The 26,229-nt window shown below is 45.6% G+C and overlaps 1 protein-coding gene across 1 annotated transcript in view; it reads left to right on the forward strand.

The window, feature by feature from the left end:
* LOC139054130 (uncharacterized) overlaps window positions 1-24,626 on the forward strand; it is a 102,608-nt gene extending 77,982 nt beyond the window's left edge. Inside the window, exons 21-28 of the mRNA XM_070530730.1 lie at window positions 50-365; window positions 6,666-6,820; window positions 11,525-11,654; window positions 15,180-15,319; window positions 21,976-22,126; window positions 22,973-23,814; window positions 24,000-24,153; window positions 24,384-24,626. Of these exons, the coding sequence (XP_070386831.1) occupies window positions 50-365; window positions 6,666-6,820; window positions 11,525-11,654; window positions 15,180-15,319; window positions 21,976-22,126; window positions 22,973-23,814; window positions 24,000-24,153; window positions 24,384-24,603 (2,108 nt within the window). The 3' untranslated portion in view covers window positions 24,604-24,626. The remainder of the gene's footprint in view (window positions 1-49; window positions 366-6,665; window positions 6,821-11,524; window positions 11,655-15,179; window positions 15,320-21,975; window positions 22,127-22,972; window positions 23,815-23,999; window positions 24,154-24,383) is intronic.
* The last annotated feature ends 1,603 nt before the right edge of the window (window positions 24,627-26,229 follow it).

Below are 26,229 nucleotides of genomic sequence, written 5' to 3' on the forward strand. Positions count from 1 at the left end.
GAGCCACGCGCACAGAAAGTTTCATCGCTCCATAGTCTTTATCTCGCAGGGACACCGACAAAGCCAACTACGACGACCTCGACTACAACGCCACCGCCCCACCTAACCCCCATAACCAGGGGACCAGCACCGACGGAGTCGTCAACGACAACAAGTACCGAAAGCGCTTCGAGCGCTTCGAGCACCACTGAATCAGAGTACCCTTCCACAACGACACCTGCCTCCACCATGGAGACAACGTGTCTTGTCGTCAATACGTCTTTCAAGTACCCCGATGTGTGCGACAGAAAGGAGCTGCTACGGCGCTTCTTCACTTGCGGCATCACCTTCCAAACCAACCTGGAGCTGCAGAAACCTGAGTGCAAGTGAGTTCATCTCTTTGGGCTAGAATGGGCGAATAAAAGGTTTTCGCATAACCTTCGCATGCGACCAAGACGAACGTATTGAACGTATGGACTGGGACTTTTCAGAATAATCACGGAACGATGCATATAAAAAAATGTGAAATCTAGGCCTGGAGGCGGCACTCTAAAGCCCGGAGAGCAGAGATGATCTTACGCTTGCGTGGACGCTGACTTCTCCTGTGTTGGAATCCCGCAACTATTTTATGCACACAATTGTTACCAAATGTACGGAGTCGCGTCATTAAATATAAACATCCCGAAAATTATTCTTAAGACGGAGGGCGGTGCACCTTCACAGGGGCATCGGTTTAAAAAAAGGCGCAGCCACTTCACGGAAAAGTATTCAAGGAACTCCGCCTCTTATTTGGACCCATATGCTTACTCGTGATCACCCTATATATACACAGTTACTACAATAAAGGGAAACGAGAGGCCCGATTTTTGTTAGTCAGAATCATACGAAGCCAACAGACAGTGAAACCAAGGAACGCATAGGGTAAATCTCTTGTTCTTTTTTTTTAATTTGAAATGTAATGTAAAAATAACACTACACGGAAATGAAAGAAACCATATACATATATAGATGTGTGAACAGCTGCCGGAGTGTATGAACTCCAGCAGCTGCTACCTGACGGGTTTACGATGCAGGACATGAAGGAGCTGCGTATTGTGCGCTGTCGAGAAGGATATTCATGTCACGCGCGCAACTGCTTCGTCCCCAAATATCACCCAGGCGACCTTCGTAACAACTCCACAGTAAACGAAGGCTGGACGAAATTCCTGGGTTCACTAGCACAGTTTTAACGCTATCTTATAGGGGTGTGCAAATAGTAATGTATGAGAACTTATTGAGTATGAATCAAATAGTGCCAATAACGAACGGAATGGAATATCCAATATTTTCCAGATAATTTTCGAATGATCAGCTTTTTATCTATTAACATAAATCACTGTTGACATCCAAGTGTTCGCTACGTTGGAAAGTTACCGATTGCATCGCCTTGTCACGAATTAGCAGGTATGCTCTATGAGCCGTGTTGCCAGTGCGTTTGGATCTGTGTGTATACGTACTTCCGAGAATGAAACCGCAATGGGCGCTGACTGCAGGAATGGCAGAGCGAAGAAAACACTTGTTCTTTCGTCGGAATGGTCGCGGCAGACGATGTGACTATAGTAATACATAATACCGCATTCGAGCGCATTTAGATTTATTTCCAAGAAAGCACATAGTTGCAGCACCGATAAATTGCACCAAAGAATGTCCATTGCCACATATCACGTGAGCGAGATTTGAGGGTGGCCGATTGGGGTTTAGCCCCAAAGGCCTGGTTCCTTGATAGATGCAGCGCGCTTTACGTAAATTTCAATTCTTTAGGAGCACCAAAAGGGAAAAAAATTTGCCGTCCAACCAACAGTAGCGGTTCTTATAAAGGAAACCCGCAGAGGGTTCGTTGAAAAAAAAAACACAGTGGAAGGGCTGAAGCTTGCGTGATATTTCCTTCAGTTTCGTGTTAACTCTGGCGATGTGAATTATTCGAGAACTACTCGAAAAATATTCGCATCTGCGAATAGTGACTATTTGATTCAAAGGCCTAATCAAATACAGGCCAATGTTCCAGTCATTATCCGGAACTTTTGAATATTCGCGCACACCTACAGAAATCCGCCGCTGCCATGATGCTTCGCCAGTTATCATTTTGTCAATAACCTCCAGTGAATAGTAATCTGAGGCAGTCGTCACAGAAATAAGCGGTGTCTAATGCGTGATACAGACAGAGATTCCTTGGCGTCTCATATCTGTGCGGTCTTCGGTGAAGACGTGACTGCTCCCGTGTACCGGGAGTACTGCCACGGAGTGCATTCGTTTTAGCGGGGCTTCAGAGGTATCATGTTTTCTCCATGCTAAATAAGTCTAGTACCCTTATAAAAGTCGAACCTGTTAACGCCATAGTTTCCAGCCATTATTAGATAAGTGTCCCAACATAGGGGCTGAAAAGTCCCCCCCCCCCCCTATGTGTGCCCGTGCCTGTAGCACCGCAACATTTGCTCATGCGCAGCATTTTCTAAGCATGAATTTTTAAAATTCCAATTATGAAAATAGTTTATCAGCACATTAAGTGCAGTTGATATGAACCACTGAATGGTCCAAGCCCAAGTGGTTAAAAATACGGCGTCCACTTGCTGATGTCGAGCAGTGACTATCGATAGCAAAAAAAAAGAAAATAAAAATAAATAAAGAAATAAAAATAAAAAATAATTGTTCATTCTATATTTCCGCAGTCCTCATAATCCCGCTCTCTTACAAATCCCACTAATTTTTTTTTTCTTTACAGTGAAGGTAACTCATGGCGCATTTAAGTGCTCGTTTCTGAGTACTCTTGGGAAACGTTACCAAGAGAACTTAGATTTATCGTGACAATAAGTACACTCCTATAGCGCTAAGAAAGTTGTAATTACGTCCTATAATTACGCCATCTAAACAACTGGTCCAAGGTCTCCAACAAAAGGTAACAAATTTTTATTCAGCGCTCTAAAACTCACGTTATTAGAGGAAATGTATGTCCTATGAAAATGTATGTCCACTTCACTTAGGAACTCCCTGCAAAAACGGTCACATTCGCTACGTTGATAGCCTTTTCATCAAAAAAAAAAAAATTTTATAATCTGCGAAAGGAACGCCCTCTATAAATATTCCATAGCTATAGTTCGTCGCAGACAAAGAAGGAAATTCCTTTTCAGAAAGCGGTCAGGCACGGAGAGACTAAAGCCCCTCAATTTTCCAAAAGTAGCGCCATTCTTAGATCTTTCCGCCACCCGCTCACCCAGGCGCTTCCTCCTCCACTTCTCCTGTCGCCGCGGCCTCCTCCGCTCCCGCATTGGCCAATCTGTGTCACGTGAAAGCAGGCCCCGCGCTTTTGTATATTTTTTTCTTTCCGGCGCAGAGCAGGCGCCGCGCTTTTGTATATCTTTTCTTTCCAGCGCGCTGCGACCCCCATTCTTGGGCCTGCGCGACGAAAATACGGCAGGCGGTTTGAAGGAGCGCGGTAGTTTTATACAATGTGTTAGGGCCGAGTGCTTAATTACGATGCCGTGCTGCTGCGCCTACGGTTGCCACAACAGACCCAGTGACGGCAAAAAGCTTTTTGCTTTACCATCCGCCGGGCGCAACGCAAAACGAAGAAAAGTGTGGATTCACATGATCGGGCAGCTGACTTCGAGCAAGTGGCAAAGAACGCGCGGGTTTGTGAAGTAAGGGCCACGGCTCCTCCAACCTCCTCTTTTGACGCCCGTGTCAAAACGGGCCCGTGTCCAGTGCATTGGGGGCGCGTTAAAGAACCCCAGCTGGAAAAAATTTAATCCGGAGCCCCCATTATGGCGTGCCTTATGAGATCGTGGTGTTGGGATGTAAAACCCAAGAATCAACTTTTTTTCTGTCTTGTGTGCCTTGACTGTTCCAGTTAACGCAACACTGCTTCCTTGTGAAAACTTACAACGCAAAAGAATACAGACACACGCAGTATACAGAGATAAAATTAACACTTCAGCAAAAGTGTTGCTGGTGCCAATGAGGGGAGGGGGATAATTATTTTCTTAACCTCTTTCCAGTTGTCCCGTCAAGTTGCTTCTTTTTTTTCTATCAAATTCTAACCATTTGCACTATAATATATAAATAACGATTTCATATGCTGGTACGTTGTTCAAATTATCTATACCGCCTATGTGTGAAAACGTTGCTCATGGCCACCACAACCTGTGCATGAGCTACGTAAATCTGTAAAAGGCGCGCAACAGAAACGGCCCTGCTGCCAGGCATTGCTGACCGCAGACAGTCGGAATCTCTCACGCGCCGGCCGAACAAAAGCATCCTGCAGGTACGTAAATTAACCTACGAAACCACGTGCACATACTTTCACGCTGTCAAAACCTGAAACTCTGGTAATTACACGCGTGTCTGAGCACACCGCGTGCTTGTGTCGTGTTTCAGCAACACCAACTTTCAACGTGCGCGCGCTTTACGCCTTAAATACACCTTGAATAATGGTGCTTTTCTCTATTTCTTCCGCAAATCCGACACGACATTCTTAAGGCCAGTTACCGACTGACAAAGCAAGATCTAGTTTGAAAAAACTGCTCCGCAGGACTCGAACGAACTTTTCCGCGGATTTCCTCCCGTAGCGTGTTAGCCGTCGTCTGCTACGGCAGGCCCACCACCGGCGGCGCCACCGTCGAGGCCGCGCCGAGCGGAGGAGGAGGGAAGTGAATGGCGCTACTTTGGGAGATTGAGGGGCTTTAGGAGAGACAACCTCCCCAATACGGCTCATTGCATGCTTAGAAGTATTCAGGCTCTCATACTGGGAACGATTAGGTGCGAAGATCAACAGGGAATATCTCAGCAGCCTGCGGTTTGCAGGTGGCATCGTGCTGTTCAGCAACGTTTGAGGTGACTTGCAACAAAGATTGAGAACTTTAGCTGACAGGGTTCGAATATGCCTGAATATTCATATGCAGATGACTAAGACAACAAAAGAACAAGAATTTGTGACTGGCTGTCAGCATTTGTAATCGGTGCAAAAGTACATTTATCTTCTTCAATTAGTCACAGGGCACCTGGGAGAGTTCTACAGAAGAATAAAAATGGGTTCATGACTCATGGCCGGCAGCTCAGCGCTACCTTTGAAAAGAAAAGTATACAGTAATTTCATTCTACCGGTACTGACATATGGCGCAGAAACTACAAGAAAGAAGCACGAGAAGGAGCTAAAGACAATGGTAAAAGCGATGGAACGAGAGGTGACAGGTACAACGTTAAGAGCTACAGAAGAGAGCCGTGTTAATAAAAATGGGGGTAGCCGATATAGAGTTAAGATTAAGAACAAATTAAGTTGGGCAGGCAATGAAAGGCATAATTAAAAATTCTTGGGCTTCACGTGCCAAGACACTGTAGTGGGGAATTGCGGAATAATTTTGACCACCTGGTTTTTTTTTTAACGTGCACCTTACACGTGCATTATTGCATTTCGAGATCGAACCCGCGACCTCAAGCCTCAGCAGCGTGACGTCATAGCCACTGGTCTACCGCGGCTGGTTGTAATGCGTAGCGATGGTATATTAGAGTTACCGCATGGGTGCCAAGGGAAGGGATGGAAGCGCACTCGGGTACGGCCGATAATTATAGGAGATGGGGTGAACTGAGGAAATTTGCAGGCATAGGATCGGGTCAGGTGGCGCAACACAGGCGTGACCGGAGGTCGATGGGAGGCGCCTCGGTGGACATGAAAGACTGATGACAAAACTGATGATTATGATAATGACGAGCCCCTGTAGTTCACATCACACTCATCGCGTTTGCAGATAAGACCGCAGCCGGAATGTACGCACTTTCCCCATTACAGTTTTCGAAATGGGGGAGCTTCCACCCTGCGCCTGCGCGCACCGTCGGCGCTGTCAGCCAACCCTTTTCAACTATTCCTTGCGACTCGTTCCGAGCGCGTTCGCTGTGCCCGCTCTGCGGAAAGATCAGTCGCGCCGGGAATTAAAAAAAAAAGACGAAAAAATTCAGTATCCTCTGAACGACCTCGCTTTTTTTTTTTTTGCGCACTTGAGTCTGCGGTAGAAACACAAGTAATGAAGTCATTTCGGGAAGGCGTAGCAATCTTGGAGCCAGTGTCATAGTGACAATTTACCGTCGAATCAAGCATTTAGCTTGCTCCAGATACACAATACAACTAATTTTTTTAAAGTTTATTTGACGCCGTATGCCGTCAATAAATCGAAAATCGCAAGCAACGAATCAGCCGTCGTTGTCGCCCATATTCTTTCGTTGTGGAGATTTTCGCTGTCGAGGCGTTCACAATACACATAGCGTATAGAAATGCGGCCTGGAGAGACGAAATCTTTTTTTGTACAGATGACTTCGTTGTAGAGACATTGAACTGTATCTCTCCCTAAGCTCCACGAAATCGTCATATATGCCCTCGTGCTTGAGGATAGGCCATAATAATTCCCTGTCTACGTTGTCGTAAGCTGCCTTAATATCTAGAAACGATATCCATAAAGGTCTATTCTGAGCTATTGAAACCTCTGTGCACTGAATTAATACAAAGATGTGCTCTATGTAGGTTACTGTATGCCACGCTTTGCAAGAACGAGCGCGTAGGGATGCTTTTCTTCCTCGCTGAAACCTATGCTCTGCACCATCACGTGGCCTTTTGTGTACGGCCTGACAGGCCCACTAACATAATGCGTCCTCCTTTGCCTCAGGTGCTACTACGACTACAAGAAGTGCTTTGAGGATGCACGAAAGGAGCTCAAGTGCGACACTACTGACCAAACTAAGGACCCACTCGTCATCACCGTGAACATTCTGTCCGAACTAATGATCAACATCTACAGTGTCAAATGCATTCCGGCAATGAGTACGTTCAGTTTTTATTCCTAGCTTTCTTGAACCGGATATGTGCTGAACGTTCTTCCTCAATTAGCGTAGTTCAACTCACGAGAAGGAGTAAGATGTACCAACCTGCAACAACAGCATTGGTACCACGGAATACTTGACTTCTTTTGCGGGAAAAATCACAACAGACCGACTTTACTACGTTCAGAGCGCATGCGCGTAGTCACCCTGTCTGCTTCATAATGACAGTAGTCCCTGCCGCTTTACCGCTGTAGTTGGGTTGAAGGTGACATTGGCGACATTGCGAGAAACGCAGAGGACATAGCGCAGATTTTTCACGCGATAGCGTTAAGGGTCCTGTGCAAAAATCCGGCATCGGCGTCGCGCGTCGACCATCGCTTCGGCAAAAATAATTTCGAACCACGCTTACCCAAGCACGCACGCCCTCCATGTAACGCAAGGAAGTTACTTAGCTAATCGAATTTCTCTAGGTAAGATACGTCAGAAAAATATTAATGTACGGTTTACACACAACCAACAGACATGATAGCGTCGGATTGTAATTTGAATATACGAGAAGACATAATTCAGTTACGCGGAAAATCACAAAACACAAACTCCTTTTCCAGCGTTTCTACCTTTCATAGAGCGGCCATGGCCTCCTAGATTTGTACGCGCCGTCCCGCGCAAATCTCAAAGGCCATAAAGCGGCGCGCCCGGTTCTTTGCAACACCTCCAGATGGCACTCGGCTCCGCCGCATCGCGGCCCACGCAAGAGGCAGCGTTTCTACCAGAAAGCTCGCCTTCGTGCATAGCGTTCGACGCCAGAGTTCCCCGGTAAACATAACGGTTACATAAGCTGCAGTTGCCGGGAAGCGTGAAAGGCAGTCAGGGATCTTTAAATGCTATTGCGTTCCACTCTTAAAGGCAAAGCTTAAGCGTCCTTCAAATTTTTGCCAGAAAATTTTCGGCAAAATTCAGGTGGTGCATGTACTCCCAACCCATCTTCTACAGAATCTTATTTTTACATGTCCCCCTTTTGATTTCGAAAGACATGAGGGCTTGTCGTGGTACAAACACATGCTTCGCACCATACATACTGTAAAAATATTTACTCCCTAGAGGTGTTTTTTTGTCGCACTGGTACAGCCTTGGGAGCACAGACATATCCGACAAAAGAATTTTACAGGGAGAGATATGAAACCCTCCTGTCGGATATTTCTGTGGGCCCAAGACTGTCAGAACGATTACATAGTTTTCAACTACATTTTTGTCATCGCACGTGTACTTGGAGCTCCGTTGTCGTCCTCTATAAATATTTGTAAGGTCCTAACGGTAAAGGTGTTATCAGTGTGACAAGAAAACACCCTTAAGGGTGTAAACATTTTACAGTGATGCATAGTTCCAGTTTAACCTGCTAAGGATTACTAAAACCAGTATTTCTTGCGGCAGTCGTGGCGCAGTAAATGTTGTGAAATCGGTGTGTTCAGAAAGGTGCCTTTATTTACGCCTCCAAATGAGCACCAAACTTGAGATTGCGTTACTTCACAGGTACCGCGGCATGAAGTTAGTTTTTTTTTTGTCTGCAGGAAATGCTCTTGGAAAGATGTCTCGTTGATTTCGTTTTCAAATTTAGTATTCCTTTTTCGTAGTTTGTCCTACAATTTGTCAGACAGTCTGTGACCTCGCCAGCAGGCAACTTTAGGCACTACAATGAAACCCTTCTTCATTCCGAGGTGCTTATGAAGAGGAATCAACAGTCCCAGCAAAAATCAACGGAAATCGTACGGCGCCGACACGCGCAAGCTGTCCAGCTAGTTCCAATAGAAAGTTTTAAATTAAGGTGTCCAAGCGTTGGGGTACACTAACCACCTGGCGTGCAAAAGAATGCAAAGGGCCTACAATGGGCAAAGGTGGTGATGTGGGCTTGTTGGTACATCGTGAGTAAATGTGGTTGAGCGCAGGAAAACATGATGACAAAAGAAAGCGCATCCAAAGAAGGTGCGTCCAATGCGCCTTCCTTTGTCCCCGTGTTTCAGTGTGCTGAGCCACTTTAGCCTGTATACAATGGAGCTTGTTTACCCCAACGCTTGGGTACTCTAGTCTGAATCTCTCTTATGTGGCAAACTTACGCTCCGCGTCCGCCTCGCGATAGAACCCGTGCAGCGGCGCAGAGGTGTTGATATAAGAAGATAACAACCTCCGCGTTATCGCACCATATCTGTATAGTGCAGGGCCTCAGATGGGCTGTAGACCAGGTTTACGAGTCCCATCATGCCAACGTGGGCTTACAGGAAATATAGCACCATGGGCAATTGAAGCGCTAACGGTTTAGGGCTAACTATAGCGCATTCTTTCATTTATTTTCGCCATTTCGTGTATTCTCCATGGGAGTTCGGTTTGGACGCTTAGTGAGAGGTTTATATTATCTTAGTATAGGCATTCAAAAATTTAATTCTGTGGTTTACGTGCCAAAATCGTGATACACGCTACACGGGCATCTTTGCATTTTGCCCCCACCGACATGCGGCCGCCGCTGGCGGGATTTAGTACAGACATGAGTAGCCCTCCATAACTAATGTGTGTGAAGACACACTGTAAAAAAAATTACACCCTTAATGGTGTTTTCTTGTCACAATGTCAACACCCATACCGTTAGGGCCTTACAGAAATTTACAGAGGCCGACAACGGAGTTGAAAGACGCAGTTGAAAACTATGTAATCATCCTGACAGCCTTGGGCGCACGAATATATCCGTGAAGTGAATTTCACATGGAGAGAGATGAAACTATCCAGTCGGATATTTCTGTGTGCCCAAGGCTGTCGGAATGATTACATAGTTTTCAACCACGTCTTTTGTCATCGCCCGTCTAATTAGAGCTCCGTTATTGCCTTCTATAATTTTTTCTAAGGCCCTAACGGTAACGTTGTTACCAGTGCGACAAGAAAACACCCTTACAGGTGTGCAATTTTTACAGTGCATGCTCTTGAGGTATTGCTTCTAAGAAATGTTCTGTTGTTTAATATGTCGTTCGAGCTTCATTTGTCCTCGACAACATGCTTGTGATGTGAAAGAATTTCAATGCGCGGGTGTACTCGCGTGCAATCTTTACATAAGCGACTTTACAGCCTAATGTTACCAGGTGTACAGCGCTGCCTCAAGTTATTCCACAACTTTGAGGTGGATTGCGGGCTTTTTAGGGACACGACTAGGGACGTGCGCACAGCTTATATATTTATACAAGTTTCTATATCGTGATCGATAACAAGGTTTCCTTGCGGCGCCAGATGTGTAAAGAAAGCACTATCGGCTATTTGCGGACCAGTTAGGCAACTATGGGCTCTACAGAGGGCTACAGAACCAGGGGGAAAACTCGGATAGTTTATGGACTGTGTTCTCTGATGTACGCGGCTGTATGTTCACAAATCCTGCAGTATAACGAACAAAAATGAGAAGAAACACGTCGGAACGAGCAGTGACTTCACTAAAGTTTCGGCCGTGGCCTCTATCGCAGCAATTGTGGCGGCTTATATAAAGTGTCACAATGACCTCAGTATGATTGTCAAGGAAAGCAAACACCGTTTATGGCTTGTGAATAAATGACAGAAACACGTATTCAAACAGAACAGGTGAAAAAAAGAAAAACGCGTGACGAGAAATGGACAAAACCACATTAGGGCATCATTAGCCAAAAACGATAGGCAGAAAAACAAAAGGAAAGGCAAAAACCATGCTGCACTAGCACATTCTAAATGAGCAGCATTGAAAATGTGCCAGCAACAGTTTCATTTTTTCGATATACGTATTAGAGTATTTCACGAAATTAGAACCAAGGACTTTAAAAATGTTGTTATCCGAAGCTGGGTGAAACCGACGACATATGGTTTGCTGTCATGTGGCGCTCCTCCAAATATTTCTATCCCGCTTAATTAGTTAATTAACAGGTCAATTATTCAAGAATTTTGATATTCACTTTAAAGGGACACTAAAGCGAAACAATAAATAAGCCTAGACTAATGAAGCATTGTTTGAGAACCCTGCCGGCAGTCATTTAAAAAAATAGTTTGATTGTGAGATGAGAAAATGAAGGTCAAAGTATCAGTATTTGAATTTCGCGCCGAAACCCCAGCGCCGGTACGTCATTTTGACGTCAGGGATTGCAAAGTATGTGTTCGCATTTGGCCCGCGTTGGCTGAATAAAGGTTCCCGAAACTTGCAATGTTTAGTATTTGGTTCCTTTAAAACACAATGTAGTCAATCTGTACCGTTATATATAATTAGTAGGCCCTAGAAGATGCCATCAAAATCCAAGACGTCACAGCCCCCAGGTGCGGGAACTCAAGTAGGCGTCGCCACCCGTATTTCGTTCTTGCGCTTTTTCTGGCTTACCAAACGTCTTATCGTTATAAGAGTGGTGTTTTTGGTGTTGAACGATAATTTACTGATGGAGAAGAAATCATTTTTCACTTTAGTGTCCCTTTAAGGCCAAGTGCGTTTCGTTGTGTTGTAGAGGGGATTCAGAAACGATCGATCCAATTTTTTGTGGCAACATACATGCTGCGTGGTAATTATTTTCGGTGTATAAAGAAAGCCCGCTCTTGTCAAAGTGTCCCTTCCTTCGGCATTGAATTTTCTATATGTGCCAGACTATCTAGAACGAAGCAGCTTTTACCGGGGATCGTTCTATACGGATATGGTAGCGTCCACTTCGTCTTTTTGTTCCAGGTCCCTTAAATTTTGAAGAATGTAATCAAGCATTAGCACTGAAGAAAATCATGATGTGTTGTGTCACGTACTTCTCCCTCTCTGATGAACACACGAAGTCGGTATGGTCTGGAGCAGCGGACACTTGTAGGTAAGTAAAAATTTATGAGGATGACACGATCAGTAAAATGTTACGATTCTTTATCTACAATACGTACTCGTAGAATCAAAGAAAAAAAAACTCTTTAGATGTCCTTGAACGAGCACGGAAAAATAAGGTAACTGGTAGACGTACAAATATATGTTTTTATAGCTTAATATCCGTAGGATATAGCTAAAGAAAAGAAATATGTCGTAGTTTAGCCCTAAAGGCGAAGCACCGATTGCGATAGCAAATTGGTAAAGAGCTGTACGAAGTAAGGATTGTACTCGTAGTTTTATCGGCGTATAAACTTGTAAACGACCGCTTACTAACTAAATTATGGTATCACGCGCACACAAGCAAACATGAACGCATCTCACTCGATCACTGCGGACACTGCCAAAATGCTGGCTCGAGAAAGAGGGGCAGCAGCAGCGAGGGAACCCTTCGTGCTTCCTCTTGCTTCGACGCGAACTAAGCGGCGAGAACACAGCGCACGGCGAGGCCATCAGCCCTCCGCGCACCTGAGTACCCACCGCAGATCGCTGTCAACATAAGGCCCGCGTGGCCTTATGTTGACAGATCGAGCCACAATAGACAGCATTAGTCGGGCGTCCGCAACCACCCACGTACACACCGCGCGAAGTCGTGCGTACGTAGCGAAGCGCTCGCGCCCGAAACGGCAATATTTAGCCGGACACGAAAGTTCGGAAGGAGATTGCTTACTTGCACGCGCAGAAGCCGGTAGTGCTTGCACGCGCCGCCATATGCCAGCTCCTGAAACTGTGTCGCCAATATCAGCCGCCACGAAGTCAAACCACAAGCCGGAGTCATATCTTCGGCAAGAGCCATATCGAAAAATACGCTCTCGTGGACGCGCGAGAACGTGGGAGAATAGGCAGTTTTAGTACTGCGTCATGACGATACGTACGCAGCACGCAAGGGCTTTGCGGAACGTAGGAGCGCGTGTCGCGTTGGGGCTTTTAGTACTGCGAAATGCCTACGTACGTAAGAGGGCAAGCGTTAGACGCCGGGCGCGTCCGAGCGCATTGGCCGTGTCCACCAGTACGTCGAACCGTCGTCCAAACTAGACGCTGTTGATCTGACTAACGTGATGTAACGTGTGGGCGCGTTCCCGCTTCGTCGAACTATGTTTAGGCCTTTAAGAGACTCTACTTTTAATGCGGATGAAATGCACAAATCACATAGAGAAAAATAAAGACCAAACACTTGCTTTCTGGGGCTGGCACGGTCATTTCCGATGAACTGCGCCAAGTGTAGGTCGAGCCTTTCGCGCAAACAGCGCACGCTGAAGACTTTCGTAAAAGCAAAATTCATATTTTTGGTTATACATTCCCACTTTGCAGGATCCTGGAAAGGGTTCTGCGCGTTTACTCTGCGCAGCAAAGCCAAGTCGTACGCCACGGAAAAGAACAGTCTTCCGCTGGTCGCCTTCGACACCGCCATTTTTCGAAACTCTTGTCTCGCGCTCTCCCGAACGAACGAGAACCACGAGAGCAACACGCAAGGCTCCCTACGTACGCACGCAAGAATCGGATGCGTGCGTACGCAGCGGCCGCGTACGCATCTCGTAGCGTTTGTGTTGCGTTCTGCACATGCGCAGTTTGCAGAACGCAGCGATCTTACGTACGCAACGTCGTTGCGTACGCTACGTACGCAGTACTAAAACTGTCTAATGTCCCGCAAAGCCCGCGGCGAACACTACGCAGCTTCTGAAAAGCTGCGGGCGCACGCAAGAAGCCGTGCGTGCTCCTGCGTACTGCGCATGCTCATTGTCGCCTCCGCAGGTTTACTGCGTACGCAGAGCTGCTGAGGAAGCCCAACTAAAACTGTCTGTTCCTTTTCTGCTCACCCTTGCACGCTTTCATTCGAACCCACAGCATACGGCGGGCATATAGCACGCGCCCGCGATGTTATACTACTTCGACTTTATACGAAAATCCCGGCGACGGTGACGACGACGGCGGAAATGCGCATGCAGTGTCCATATAATTACTATCGCAAAAAAAAAAACGAACAGAAGCATCCGAACAGGAACTTGTTGGTTGTTGGCAGTGCCAACAAACGGCACCGGAGCGGACAGTACAAGATATTCATTACCAAAACGGACACGCTGAAAGAAGCCGAAAGACTCACGAAAACACTACCAAACGTGTGTGCCTGCAAAAGGCCTTGAAAACGAAGCAATAGCGAGCTATCATACAGTCGCGTAGAGTTAATCTGTTCGTCAATCAGGGCAACTGTGAGCGAGTTGACGCATGGCGGCTCTTTGCAGCGCATAGCGAAAGCCTCGTGGATTTCACTAGCCCGTGTGTCACGATACCTGCGGCGTGGTGGAAGGCCGGCTTTAACTAACATTTGGCACAATTGACGGCCGAGTGGCTGCCTGTTTTCAGCTTCCTGTTATTAGCATGTTAGCGAAGGCAGCCATTAAAACGATGACCTCGTTGTCCGTGGCAAAGGCCTGAATTTTTCAGGAGACGATGCGTTTGCCACGCGGATTGTCGCAGGCCATGTCTTAGGGGCAATTTGCGTTCGCTTTCTTGCAAATGGCATCAACATTGTTGCTTGCACTACGCTTCATGCACTTTTCATCGTAGTCTTTCGGATTCGAAACTTACGCAGGCTAATTTCCACTATGTTGGACAGAAATAACTCGGGAAAATCAGCGTACGTTAAGCGTTATTATCGCTGCTGAGCACCGTGCAACTTGAGGTCATGACCGAACAACGGCGTTCCTCAACGTGGCGTGGGCTATGCGTGCTTTACATATTTCGAATAGTAAGATGCGCTTGGCGTAGGTTCAGCAAGTGTGGTCATGACCTGCGTGCACCGTGAGATCAAGAAACCGTAATTGATTTTTTATCTATAAGGGCAGCTCCCTGGTTGTTTCCACTGGCCCGTGACATGAGAACTCGTGAAATCACGAGGCTTTTGCTATGCACTGAAATAGGTCATGTGTCAGCTCACTTGCAGCTGCCCAGACTGTAAAATTTGAGTGGCCGAGTGACAACTCGCTCTTGCTCCATTTTGCTAAAGGCCTTTTGTAGGCATGCATAATATTTTTCTTTGTTGTTTCTTCGTGGTTGTTGTTGGTGTTCTCGTTCGCAATCTGCCTTTCCTTCCGTTTCCTTTAGCGTATGTGCTGTAGTAGCACAATAAATGCCTGTGTTGATAGTCGGCGCTTCGACGTGTCCCGCTGTTCATGCTGTTTCTCCTTCATGAAAACCGAACAGCCGATTTCAGCCGACTGAAACTTGATCTATGAGCAAATTAGGAGTCGCAGATTTAAGTCATATTGCTTAAGATATACCGGTGACTGCCACGGAGAAGTCGTGAACGAGCACGAAAGGAGAAGGGGGAAAAGCGTTCTTGTAAGTACTGGGTCTTCATAGTATAACTCTCGGACTGCGAACTGGCTATATAGGCGCAACTTTCAGTCCGTTCCCACAGCAATTTGGCTTCGCTATGTACTGGCTGACTTTTACAAATACATTCTTTAATTGCGCTCAGCTATGCGCAGGACGTGCAGAGGTGTATTGCCATTGCTGAACACAAGACGAAATGCGTCAACCACAAGATCTTTGCCCATGCTCGGGAGTTTGTCAAGCACGCAATGAGCGACAAGCATCATAAATGTCGCCTGAACACTTGTAAGTATGCGCACTAACAGCAAAATCGCGAAGAGGATGTAACCGTGTTTATATGGTGCTCTACGCCCGTCATAATTATTTATATTTATTTATTTATACAATACTGCGGACAAGAAGTCCAAGCAGGGTGAGCAAAAAACAAAGATGATATACAGAGAAGAACAAGATGAAACAAGTGTGTAACACGTTTTTCACACAAATTGTTTGGTCGTAAGGTAGACGATTAAGAAAAATTTTAACTTGATTACAATACAACTATAATTAATACACGAAATAACAGGATTATTTACATAAATGATACACAGCTCACGGGCGCTGGGGGTATGCTTCAGTTAGTTAGTTTATTCCAATCATTTATTCTTTGTGGAAAAGAAGAGTACCGAAAAGTGTCAGCCCTTTCGAAAATAGGTGTTAGAGAATGAGGGCAGTGGTGTCGAGTGGGTCTGCTTATCAAGGGGGATACGTATTTTGCGGTGTCTAAGGCTATCCTATGATTAATTAAGTTTGAAAGAAACTCTAGTCGACTTTCTTCGAATTTGTAATAGTTCAATGACGTTATCAGTTAGTAATGCAGTGGGGGAGTCAGGAGCCTTAAATTTACTGTAAATAAATCGTACTGCTTTTCTTTGAATTCTTTCTAGGTTCTTAATGTTAATTTTTGTGTGAGGGTCCCAAACTATGGAAGCATACTCAAGTTTTGGCCTAATTAAGGAAAAGTAAGAGAGTAGTTTAACACTAGTCGGATACAGCTTTAGAAAAAAGGGGGCGTTTACTCCTCCGACGCGGATGCACACGAGCATCCACCAATGGGCGCGCACTCTGGACTGACGTCATGAGCCAGACGGCCGGTGACCCCGCCGACGGAGAAGATGGCCGCCCGCGCTTCGAACTGGGCCAAATCGCGTCAGCTCTGTGCTTCAGCGATAAACGCATTCTTTTATATAAGTACTTTTTCAATAGCAACTGATTTATTTTAAGCTTGGAAAACGAGTAGTAGATACGCCGTGTACATTCGAACAAGCGAAAAAGCCATGCAGAGCTGCTCTTTCTACCTTTGTGACTTGCAATGAAGCTAAAGAGCAGACGACGGGCAGCGTTGTAGAAGGCACGGTGCTATTTTTCTGTCGCTATCCGGCATGTGCTGTAGCACATGAGAGCTCTGCTAAACCAGTCATCAAAATACAAAAGTCTTTATTTATACCGAGAATTGCGCGTTTCAGGAGCACGATTTTTTTAGCGGGACTATTTTAGTCGTGGAGGCACTCGGCTGTCACGCTTCGGTCATCTGGGCGGGGCCTCTCCTTTTTTCTAAAGTTGTATCCGACTATAGGCGGAGCAGTCTTCAGTTTGTGGCGCAGAAGGCATAGTTTCCGGAAAGCGGCAGAGCAGATGGTATTTATGTGCAAGTTCCATGATAAGTCAATCGTTAATGTTAAGCCTAAATATTTATAGCATGTTACTTTCAGGAAAGGTGCTGCAGCTAAATTGTAAGTGTACTCTAAGGGTACATTGTCTAAGTTAGAGTTAAGGTCATATTGGTCAGTAATGCAGGTAATTTCTCTAAACAAAACACAGTTATCAGCAAATAGACGAATCTGAACTGGGGTGTTAACGACATTGACAATATCATTAATATATAGTAAAAAAAGTAGAGGGCCAAGTACGCTCCCCTGCGGAACGCCAGAAGTTACCGGAATCACAGCACCAGAATTACCGCAATCACAGGCCTTGTTAAGCCCAGGGCAGGGCATTGAATTATTATTTATTTATTTATTTATTTATTTATTTATTTATTTATTTATTTATTTATTTATTTATTTATTTATTTATACATAATGCAGCCCGTTAGGGCTATGGCAGGAGTGGGTGTACATGCGAGTAAAACTAATTACGATATGCAGAAACAGGAACATAGAAATAGAAAAATGTAAAGGAACTATACATCAGCAATAGCATTTAAAAATTGAGAAGTGGGTAACAGAGGAACTTCGGCAGGTAACAAATTACACTGTTAAATCATTCGGGGGGAAAAACTGTATTTGAAACTGTTAGTGCGTGGATCGAGTGGTTTAATATTAGAGGCACGATAAGCTCTAGTTGAAGTATTCGAAACTGTTAGTGCGTGGATCGAGTGGTCTAATATTAGAGGCACGATAAGCTTTAGTTGAAGTCGGGCAAGCAGGCGTTAAAAGGGAGGGATCTGATAGGTGACAAAGAGAGTTCTTATAAGAATAGAAAATCTGCAGAGATTCTATGTTCCGCCGTCTAGAAAGAAACTGGAGGTTTAATACAGCAAGAGCAGCTGACGTCGAGAAGTCTCGTTCGAAGCGGCGTTAAACAAAACTAATAACCTTCCTCTGGACCGACTCAATACAATTAATTTCGCATTGTTCATATGGGTTCCATACGGAGGAAGCATATTCTAAAATTGAGCGAATCAGTGTTTTGTATGCTACTAATTCAGTGTCCCTCGGAGCAGCAAAGTCCGGCGCATGTAACAAAGTTTATTTAACGCTTTACTGCAAATGTAATCTACATGTTTGGACCAAGACAAGGTGGGTGTAAAAATGACGCCTAAATATTTGTATTGAAAAACTCTTGTTAGTGGTACACCATTGCAAATGTAATCAAAACAAAAACATACGGGCATGTGTCTATTAGGAAAAGACATTATAACAGTTCTATCAAAATGGATGCTCATTTTCCAGGTAGCACACTAGTTACAAAATGAAACAAGGGCATCCTTAAGGCGCTGATGATCAGCGAGTGAGTCAACTGGGCTGTACATAACACAATCATCTTCATAGAGGCGCATTTTTGAAGTAATATGGTCTGGAAGGTCGTTAATAAACAATAAGAATAGTAGAGGGCCAAGACAGATCCCTGTGGGACCGCTGATGTGACGTCGACTGCAGACGAATCAGCAGAATCACAGCATACGAATTGGGAATGCAAAGAAAGGAAACTGGAAATCCAAGACACCAACTGAGGGTTATTCAGAATACTAGGGAGTTTCAAAAACAATTTAGAGTGTAGTACAGTGTCGAAAGCTTTACTAAAGTCAATGAAAATGGTGTCAATCTGATTACCTAAGTCGATGTAATGAGAAAGGTCATGAGTGAACTCCCTAAGTTGGGTTACAGTACTAAAACCATGCCTGAAGCCGTGCTGAAAGCTGTTCAATAGGTTATTATTTTCAAGGAACATTATTATATGCTTATAGATTGTGTTGCAGTGTTTTACATGAGGTCGGAGTTAAAGAAATAGGTCTATAGTTAGATAAGAGCTGTCTGTCACCAGATTTATATAAAGGTAGTACTTTAGCTCTTTTCCAGGAAGAAGGCACAACACCACTATTAAGGGACTTCTGACGTATAATGAACAGATATTTAGATGCCCATAGCGAGAACTGTACTAAAAAGGAATTCGGAATTCCATCAGGGCGGGCTGGTTTTTTAGTGTCTAAGTTCAGTACGAGATTCAAAACACCTTCTTTGCTAATGTTGATATCATCAATTGCATAAGAATCGTTAGTTGTATGTGTTGAAAGACTGGAATCATCCGAGGCGAACACTGACTGAAAATATGTATTAAACGCTTCTGAAATCTCTACTGGATTGTTAACAACACTGTCGTTGATTTTAAAAGATGTGGAAGAAGATGCTTGGGGAAGGATGGCACATAGAAATGAAACCAATCACACATATTTAATTCGATCTTGTCTATCCAGTTAAGGTGCAGTTAAGTTAAGTTAAGGCGCAGGTAAAGGGCGCAGTGCGGTGTCATAAAAAGTTTTCGTCGACCCGACCAAGAAAACGTGCTGCCAAAGAAATTAAAACGAAGCGAGCAGACCACAGTGCCACAGACCAAAACGCCGTGCGTTGGGTGCATGTTAAGGAACCTCAAGTGGACAAAATTAATCAGGAGTCTCCCACAACGGCGTGCCTCATAATCAGAAATTGGCCCGTAAAACCCCAGAATCTATTATTTTTTATGTTTTAGAAAGACGGGGAGAATAAAGCTAATAGATAAAACTCGGCTGCCTGCATAAATTTCATTGGACCGAAGCGCACAGCCCACGGAACTTGATGCTTCCTTATTTCCGCAGTATGAATTCCAACGTTTGCCATTAGCACAGTCTGCAGTGCCTGCATTTATGACCTATAAGCAGTAATTGGCATCAAGCCTCCTTCGCCGTATGGACAACACCCTACACAAGTAGTGATTAGGGTATGCAATATCTGTGGTTATTACGCGTGGTCAAACGCTATAATGAACCACCATGACTGCCATGTTATCGTTCTTCACGTAAATAAACCGATTGAGTAGGAACTGCACGATGCGTACTCGTAAATTCATCATTTCCATTAATTTATCGTTTCTTCCTTTCATTTATTAAGCACTAGTAATTTCCCCTATGTTGTCCTTGGTGTCAGTGTTTGTTGGCTTCTTATGAAATGACTAATAAAATTAGGGCCCCTCGGTTAACCCCCTTTCTTCCCCTTCTGCCACCTTGTAATACAACCAATTATGTTCTGCAACAAAAGTTCTACGAGAATTTATTATTCCTTAAGTTCAACATTAAATAGTTTAATTAGTTACTTACGGATCAGATATACTTTTTTAAATATTAGATAGATTCGTGAAAGGAGAAGTGACGTCCACTCGAATATCGAACGAGACGAAGTAAAGGCTGCAGGTTACATCAAATGTAGATGATCAAATGTAGATGTGTGCCAACCTTTGCTTATACACCTCCACTTTGCGAATTCCTACAGGGCTTGTAATATCACAGTTTCTTCGCTCACAGTTGTTGATAAGGTGCCCTCACGTAGAGAGTTTCTGCCCTTCCGGTTAGACAGAGCTCTGACTACGTCATGTCTCGAGTTAGATTCCAAGTTCACGACAAAACTGTTATCTGTAAAACTTCCTTTGTGAGGTGTCACTCAACAGAACCTTTATTTTAGGAGTCTTATTTTCGTCAGAGCAATAGCTACTTTCGTATGTAAATGTGGCAGAAAATAGTTAATGCAGCTTGGTAGAGTTTATGCCACTAAGCGTATAGTAGAGAGTAAAGTTAGGGCTGGTTAAAAAGGGCGGGCGTGAGAGGTTGCGGGTCGCTGAACCTTAGGCTTCTCTCGCTTTCGATAATTGGAAGGTTCTGCGCGCCCTCATTACCACCACTGTGCTCCGTCTCGCCGATTGTGTGTATTGCAGCGAAATCAAGACCTCGTGAATAACGTAAGAGCTCGTGAATAACGTAATAAGTAAGAGTTAGTGAATAACGAGGGCGCGTTTCAGAAAAGGAAGGCCCGCCCATCGAGCGCTAATGATCCTTTTGTGACGGTTTAATTCAGTCAACGTCATACGGAGGGCGATCAAAGGTGGACACTGGAGAATCCCTTCTCGATTTCTTTTCGTTTTGGCTAACGTGACCCATAGCTCTGCACTGCACTGTGTTGGTGAGATAGTGTAACACCTACTTTCCAACATTTCAGCTCCCGTTAACCAGCCCTAACCTTGCTCTCTATTTTTTTCTCGGCCGCGGAGGACAGCAGGGACACACACGCACGTGCACATGAACGCACACAAACACACAAGCAGAGAGACAGAGAGATTAATAAGGTTGCTGTGAATAGACGCCACGTATTTCCCTTCGGGCTTACTGTGGATAGACATCTTAAATCTTCAAAAAGAATGGCACGCACAAACGCAAAAATTCGTGTTCTGTAGATGGCGCGACGGGCGAATACAATGAATAAGCACATCTTTTAGTTAAAACATACAAATTCATTCGACACTTCTCACCATAAGAGGCCTATAGCTAAGGAGGAGTACGCTCGCATGTTTCAGCTACTGCGGGCTCAAGTTTATAAGCCGAAGGACAAAAATAGCGCAAGTTCAATACTCTGGTCGTCTCAGTGTAGTTTTGCGTAATATACAGAACCGTGATGAAACGCCAATGAATGTTTGCACACGCAGTGTGTCCGCATGGTCCTCGGAAAGAATGTTCTGAACTGGTTGGCCAAATTTCGAGAACGCAGCGAACCAAATGTGTATTGTAGAAATACGACGACTGATTTTAAACGTCAAATTCTTAATATATTAATTCTTAATAACAATAAATTATCAAGAATAAGGGGAAGCGAGGGGTTCGGGTTTTATGACAACCATACTTAGGCCGACAGACAAGGAAGCCCAGGAAAGCACAGGGGAAATTAGCTGTCCATTTTATTGAAACGTTCAAAACATAAAGAAAAGGGATATGAAAGTTGAAGCATAGACAACTTGATGGCCTACGGTCTGGTAAGATGTGGGTAGCCAAACCCACATCATCCATACTACGCATGCGATGTTCTTTAGCTTCTGAGCTATGGCAGCGACTGTCTCCCCCTCAATTTTCTTGTGCTATAGTTGTGCATGTGTACTAGATCTAGCCCTGGGAGTGCTAGCCAGCGCCATTCATGAAATTAATGTTTCTCTCTCTCTCTCACGGCCACGGCGGCGGACGTGAAACATATCCCTTCCCCGTAGGTGTCACGTAGAAAATGAACTTTAGGAGCACACGACTGGCAAATAAACCCTTCTGCGTAACCTCATGAAATCAAGACTGCCACTTAGTTCGTATTGTGAGAAGCTTTTGTTTTATTTTTCAGCCTCCATGAGCATCCAAGCGCTCGGCCCTCACATGAAGACCAAGTGTCGGCACACAGCCGTGATGAAACGAGCCCTCACCTGTGCCCTTCAGTTCCAGAATACCCTCGACGGCTACGTTAAAAACGAACTACCTAAGTCACTTGCTTGCGGGTAGGCGCCTTACAGAAATCTCTCGCATTTTGCTTCATACAGACAGGGGTGGGATCATAGAAACAATACGTATTGTTTAAAGGGCACCTATTGTTTATACATAAGCGTTTCAAAAAGCATTAACAAAAGTGGTAATTTGGGGAATCGGTGTACGTTCATGTGTTGAAAGCACAGCACTAACGCAGGCAAGGACAAAAAAGAAACAAGCGATGACAGAAATGCTGATCCTCTAGCTACATACGGGTAGCTGCGCATTCCCTTTCGTGGAACTTTAATTGTATTCGAATGCTTAGCGCTGCAGTTAACGTAAGCTGAACGCTAGTTCCTCCACTTTTCGTTACATCCTTGGCTCTATTCGTGCTGTGATAGTGATCAGATGGTTGGCACAATGCTGTGTGTTTTCACGACGTGGCGGCCGCATTTACATGTGAACGGAATGCAAAGCCAATTCTGTAACTTCAATTTAGATTCGCCTGAAAACTCGAGGTAACTAACTTTGATCTGTAGCGCTCAATTATACGGTATCCTTTGTATACCATGGGAATAGCAGGTCGACGTGTATTTTTAAATTCGTAACATTGAAGTTCACCTGTGAACTTATTTGTTACTTGCCGAACCATAGCGAGTGGCCACTGGCCAGTACTAAGCACTAACAGTAGTGCAAAGGAAAAGCCTTGTAGCCACAATTAATAATAATTTAATTTAATAATTAAATTAGATTAATTATTTAATTAATTATTAATTTTAATTTAATAATTTAGCGCGGTTATGTAGTGGTTTCGTTTGGCTCAGTGCGCGTATATTCATTTATATAATGTAATTTCCGTTACTTTTGCTCGTTTTCAGATACGTCACACGACTACAGGAGTGTCTGATGTCCTCATTTGAAGGCACCGACTGCGTCGGGGAGCCGAGCGTCAACGCCCAACTCAGGAGCTACAAGCGCATACTGCAGGATGCGTACAGCTTAAACTGCGAGGAATCTGGTGACAGTGGTCCAAACAGAGGAGAGCGAGTGCGGAAGAGAGGCGAGGCCAGGATGTCGAGAAACAAGGTGGCTTCCCCCAGAATCGGCAAGCACTTGAAGCAGAACGTGCTGAGACGCTACCTGAACCGAAACACGCACATGTCCAAGCAGACCGGTGGTCGAGGAAGCTACGACGAAGACGACGATTACGAGCTCATTTCGAAAAGGCAGAAACCAGTGTTCATGAGCCCATCTGGCAAGTTGATGGAAGAACCAGACGGCTTCCGTGACGACGACAGCTATGAATTGCTGCGGTCTGACGGCTACCAGTACCATGACTTGAACAGGAAGAACCAGCGGGAGCTAGAGGACTACGAAGATTTCGCGGACCTAGAGCCAGACATTAGGCCACGCACAGGCCGCCGGCGCCATCGCCGGCACAGGAAACTGCGCACCAGGGATGGCAAGGCCAGGAAACTTGTGGCCGACCCCCTCATGGTGGGCAAGACGAGGCATGCTAAGCGCGACAAGCGACGAAAGCTTGCCTATGAGGACGAGTACTTCTTTGACAACGAGCCTGACGACGAGTCTGTGATATCGGGCCTCCCCGACAACATGGCTATGTTCCAACACATCAAACACAGGCCTGAGCTGGACGTGGAACGACTGCTTAACAGAAACGCCAGCGCCAACTCCTCCGTGGCGACCAACATGGCTGGTCGTAAGTGTTACTCTTTCACGTAGTAGACACACAAAAGGGGTTGAGATGACTGGCCAAATACCACTCGCAGGGGGCTAAATCGATCTAGTTCGTGATTCCTGGCGAGTCCTAATCGTTGTCCCAGTTGCGCGAATGCTCCCAGTCATCAATGTCACTTTTGTCTATTACTTTTTATTTATTCGCAGAAAAAGAATCAGCCTGCAACAGTGCTGATCTGCAAAGTGAGGTGAACAAGTGCAATGTCACATTAACAAAGCTGGTGTCCTTGTGGCCTCAGTCTTTGACAAAGCAGAATGACCTAATCTCAAGCAAACAAGCGTACGACGCAACCATCTGCAGGTAAGTAATTCATCATTTTTAATTATTTAACGTTTAAAATAACGGATCACTAGTAATGGGTCTTGGAGCTGCAAGCGCGACGAAAGCGGATGTTTTTACAACGTTCCCATCGCGTAACGAATACCATATGCTCTTGGAAACAGAATTCGTAGGTTGCGTTATATAGCTGGTATCTAGACACTTCGTAATGATGCTACCGCCGTCTTAATTCATTACGCTGATCTTTTCAGTGACGTGAGAAGCTACAACGCCTGCCTGACGTTTGCCATGCAAGCGACTGGGTGCGGCGAACATCTTCCCACGCTCAAGGCAATCATAAAAGAGCAACAGCACAGGTTCGGTCTCGGCTTCTGCACGGCCGGCAACCAGCGCAGCCATCCCTTAGTACTACTTGTGTTATTCCTCACATTCTTGACGTTGCTCCACAAAAGCCGGCAACTGCACTTGTAGAATAAAGTTGTAACCTAACCATGGTCCTGTTTTACCAGCTTCCACTTGAATTACTATATGTCCACGCCAGACTGCATTCCGACATAGAAGTGAATTGAAATGAAAGTGTGAGGTCGTACTTGGCTATGAGATGTGGCGAATAAATACACCTTGGAAATAAACTTTGCAACGGGTCTCAAAACACCACAATTTAGCCTCAAAATGGGAAACAATCCGCCGCTCTGTGGATATGGCGCCCGGCAGCTGAGCGCGGTCACTGGCTCATTTCATGGCCGCTTATCTATATGGCGTCTTAGGGAAAGGACGTAGGCATAAGGACGTCGTAGGCATAAGCCCACGATGCAACCATATGCAGGTAAGTGGTTGGTCACAAACGAAAGACGAGCGCCTGACTGGGCCAGTTTAGGTCACCATGCTAATCCAAAAAGCAGCTTACATAGGAGGGAATGGTGAACAATCGGGTAGTTACGCGTGCGGTTAGGGAATCGTAATCGCACCATAGGAAGAGGAGAAAGCCATAGCAGCCTTACACGACCTACCATGATTGCAACCAAATTTACTGCGGAGCTCTATCCACCGCTTCCTTAACTTTCGCACAGTTTCAGCACTTGCTACCCGACCGCTCACGTTGTTACGAACTTGTACCGCTGCACCCCGATTACGGCTTTGTGGTCCCGTAGCGCTCGTTACCCGTTTCGTGACAGAGCGTTGGTAGCGAAGACTCCGAGCCTGGCGTCGATGAGAATAACAAAAGGGACTTTATACATTATATACAGGTTATCATACAGGACATGAACGGGTCGGCACTGGGGCCGAGTGCTCACAACAAACGCGACTGTTCTCGCACGGCGACGTCCGGCGAAAACGCGTGACACATCTCACCCCAGTCGGGAGCGACACTGTCTCCCGGTGGGTCGGCGGATCCTGTTTTTTAGGCAGCGCGTCGCTGCTTTTATAATCCCCGAGGAACCATTGTCACTCAAACGGCCCAATACGAAGTCAGCACACGACGGTCGTCCGAGGGGTCCAACCAGCGACCGCGCTGGCCACCCGGTTCAAAGTTCGCGCGCGCGGAGACCTCCATGCAAAAGGAGGTGCGGCGCCGGGCTGTCTGGCATACGCTGACACGTCTAAACACGTCGCCTGCCGATGCTTCTCCCGCAGGACACCGCTGCCTGACGGCTCAGCATCTTGACTTGTGAAGGGAGAATTAGGGCGCTCGCAGGATAGATTCTGCATCTTGCAGATTCGGAATCCGGGCTTGTGGTAATGGCACAACAGCATCCCCGCCCTCAGATAAGGCGCCGGGAAGACGAGCTGCCTCCACGTGGCTCGGATGCCAGGCGCGCACGTTCGTCAGGCTCGTCCAAGTTCACGTCCAGTGTCGGGACGCCAGGTAACTTCACGTGCCCAGGTCCGACTCGCCAGGACAGGAGCTGTGCTCACCGCGTTGTCGCCAAGGCACCTTGACCAGCTCCACTCGGTCGTTCCTAAGCCCTTGCTTCTCGCCACTGGTCCCGGTTGGTCGTTCTGCAGCTTGCAAAACCGACCGGCAAAAGGCAATACCCAACACGAACAAGTGCCCTCTGTCTCCCGTCAAACACCAGACAAGGCCATAATCCAAAT

This window comes from Dermacentor albipictus, chromosome 1, assembly GCF_038994185.2.
Source record: "Dermacentor albipictus isolate Rhodes 1998 colony chromosome 1, USDA_Dalb.pri_finalv2, whole genome shotgun sequence".
NCBI classification, from domain to species: Eukaryota; Metazoa; Arthropoda; class Arachnida; order Ixodida; family Ixodidae; genus Dermacentor; species Dermacentor albipictus.